At 50.0% G+C, this 1,757-nt stretch overlaps 1 protein-coding gene across 1 annotated transcript; it reads right to left on the bottom strand.

The window, feature by feature from the left end:
* Window positions 1–494: 494 nt before the first annotated feature.
* Window positions 495–1,430, bottom strand: LOC141477925 (olfactory receptor 14A16-like). Its single transcript, XM_074167097.1, has one exon. It carries the CDS (start codon window positions 1,428–1,430, stop codon window positions 495–497), a length of 936 nt encoding a protein of 311 aa, XP_074023198.1.
* Window positions 1,431–1,757: the final 327 nt, after the last annotated feature.

Raw genomic sequence — 1,757 nt, 5'->3', positions numbered from 1 at the left:
CTATATACATGGGGGCTGGTGGGGGGAAGCAATCTGCAATCACTGCTGAAGACAGGCTGTGCAATCGATCATTGGCTGGTGACAGCAATTTGTGTTGCATCGAATATTTTATATCTTCTTTTACCATTATTATTTTCCTCTTCCATTACTGTTCTATTAATCTGTTTTGTCTCAACCTATGAGTTTTTTTAAAACTTTTTCACCCTCTTCACCCTATTCTCCTAGGGATGGGGGGGTGAGGAGCGTGTGAAGGGCTGTGTTGTCCTAGTTGGCGGCAAGGGTTTAACCAAAACAACCTGGGAGATCCCATTTTATTGAAGAGCTGTTATCTGACAGGACACATCAGACACAGTGCTGTGCAAGAGTCAGGCAAAATAGGATCAAGCCTCAAGACAAGTAGCATAAACCCAGAAAATTATCAATACATAGGAATATCACAAGAGAGACAAAAAGCAAGACAAATGCTGGGGAATGTGCAGAGAAGCAGAGGCAGGTTATTGTTGGTGAAATAGCGTCCCTTGGGCCAGTTTCCAAAGGGCAGCCCTGAGCTCCTGGTTCTTCATGCTGTAGATGAGGGGGTGCATTGCTGGAGGCACCACTGAGTACAGAATTGCCACCACTGAGTCTGGAACTGTGGAAGAGATGGAGAGGGGCTTCACGTGGGCAAACACTCCAGGGCTGACAAACAAGGAAACCACGGCCAGGTGAGGGAGGCACATGGAAAAGGCTTTGTGCCGTCCCTGCTCAGAGGGGATCCTCAGCATGGCCCTGAAGATCTGCACATAGGACACCACAATGAAAACAAAACAACCAAATACTAAACAGGCACCAATCACAATAAGCCCAGCTTCCCTGAGGTAGGAGTCTGAGCAGGAGAGCTTGAGGATCTGAGGGACTTCACAGAAGAACTGATCCACAGCATTGCCCTGGCAGAGGGATAGTGAAAATGTACTGGCCGTGTGCAGGAGAGCAGTGAGAAACCCAGTGCCCCAGGCAGCTGCTGCCATGTGGACACAAGCTCTGCTGCCCAGGAGGGTCCCGTAGTGCAGGGGCTTGCAGATGGCAATGTAGCGGTCATAGGCCATGACAGTGAGCAGACAATACTCTGCTGTGATTAAGAAGAGAAAGAAGAAGAGCTGAGCAGCACATCCTGCATAGGAGATGGCCCTGGTGTCCCAGAGGGAATTGGCCATGGCTTTGGGGACAGTGGTGGAGATGGAGCCCAGGTCAATGACAGAGAGGTTGAGGAGGAAGAAGTACATGGGGGTGTGGAGGCGGTGGTCACAGGCGATGGCAGTGATGATGAGTGCGTTTCCCAGGAGGGCAGCCAGGTAGATGCCCAGGAAGAGCCAGAAGTGCAAGAGCTGCAGTTCCCGTGTGTCTGTGAATGCCAGGAGGAGGAACTGGGTGATGGAGCTGCTGTTGGACATTTGCTCTCCGCTGTGCATGGAGGACTGTCAACAGAAGGAAAGACAGAAGTTAGGGCAGACGCCTCTCAAAAAAGTCTCTTCAATTGCTCTTAGAGACCCATGGAACTGCCCCTCCCCTTTGGGGAAGACCTTTGGATGTCACTTTTGTACACACTGTGGTTGGTTCTGGCTCATTATTCTTCGGGGAGCTATACTGCCATAAGTAATTAGGAACACGGAGTGTCCTCAGATTAAATCCACTCATGGCATCAAAGGGCTTTTCAGCTTTGTCACATCCAATTCACCCAACCACAGAGCAGAGCTGAGGGCACTTGTTTGTTTGTTTGT

This window comes from Numenius arquata, unplaced genomic scaffold, assembly GCF_964106895.1.
Source record: "Numenius arquata unplaced genomic scaffold, bNumArq3.hap1.1 HAP1_SCAFFOLD_488, whole genome shotgun sequence".
Classification (NCBI taxonomy): Eukaryota; Metazoa; Chordata; class Aves; order Charadriiformes; family Scolopacidae; genus Numenius; species Numenius arquata.
Note: the sequence above shows the minus strand (reverse complement) of the source record. Positions and strands in the feature narration are given on the sequence as shown.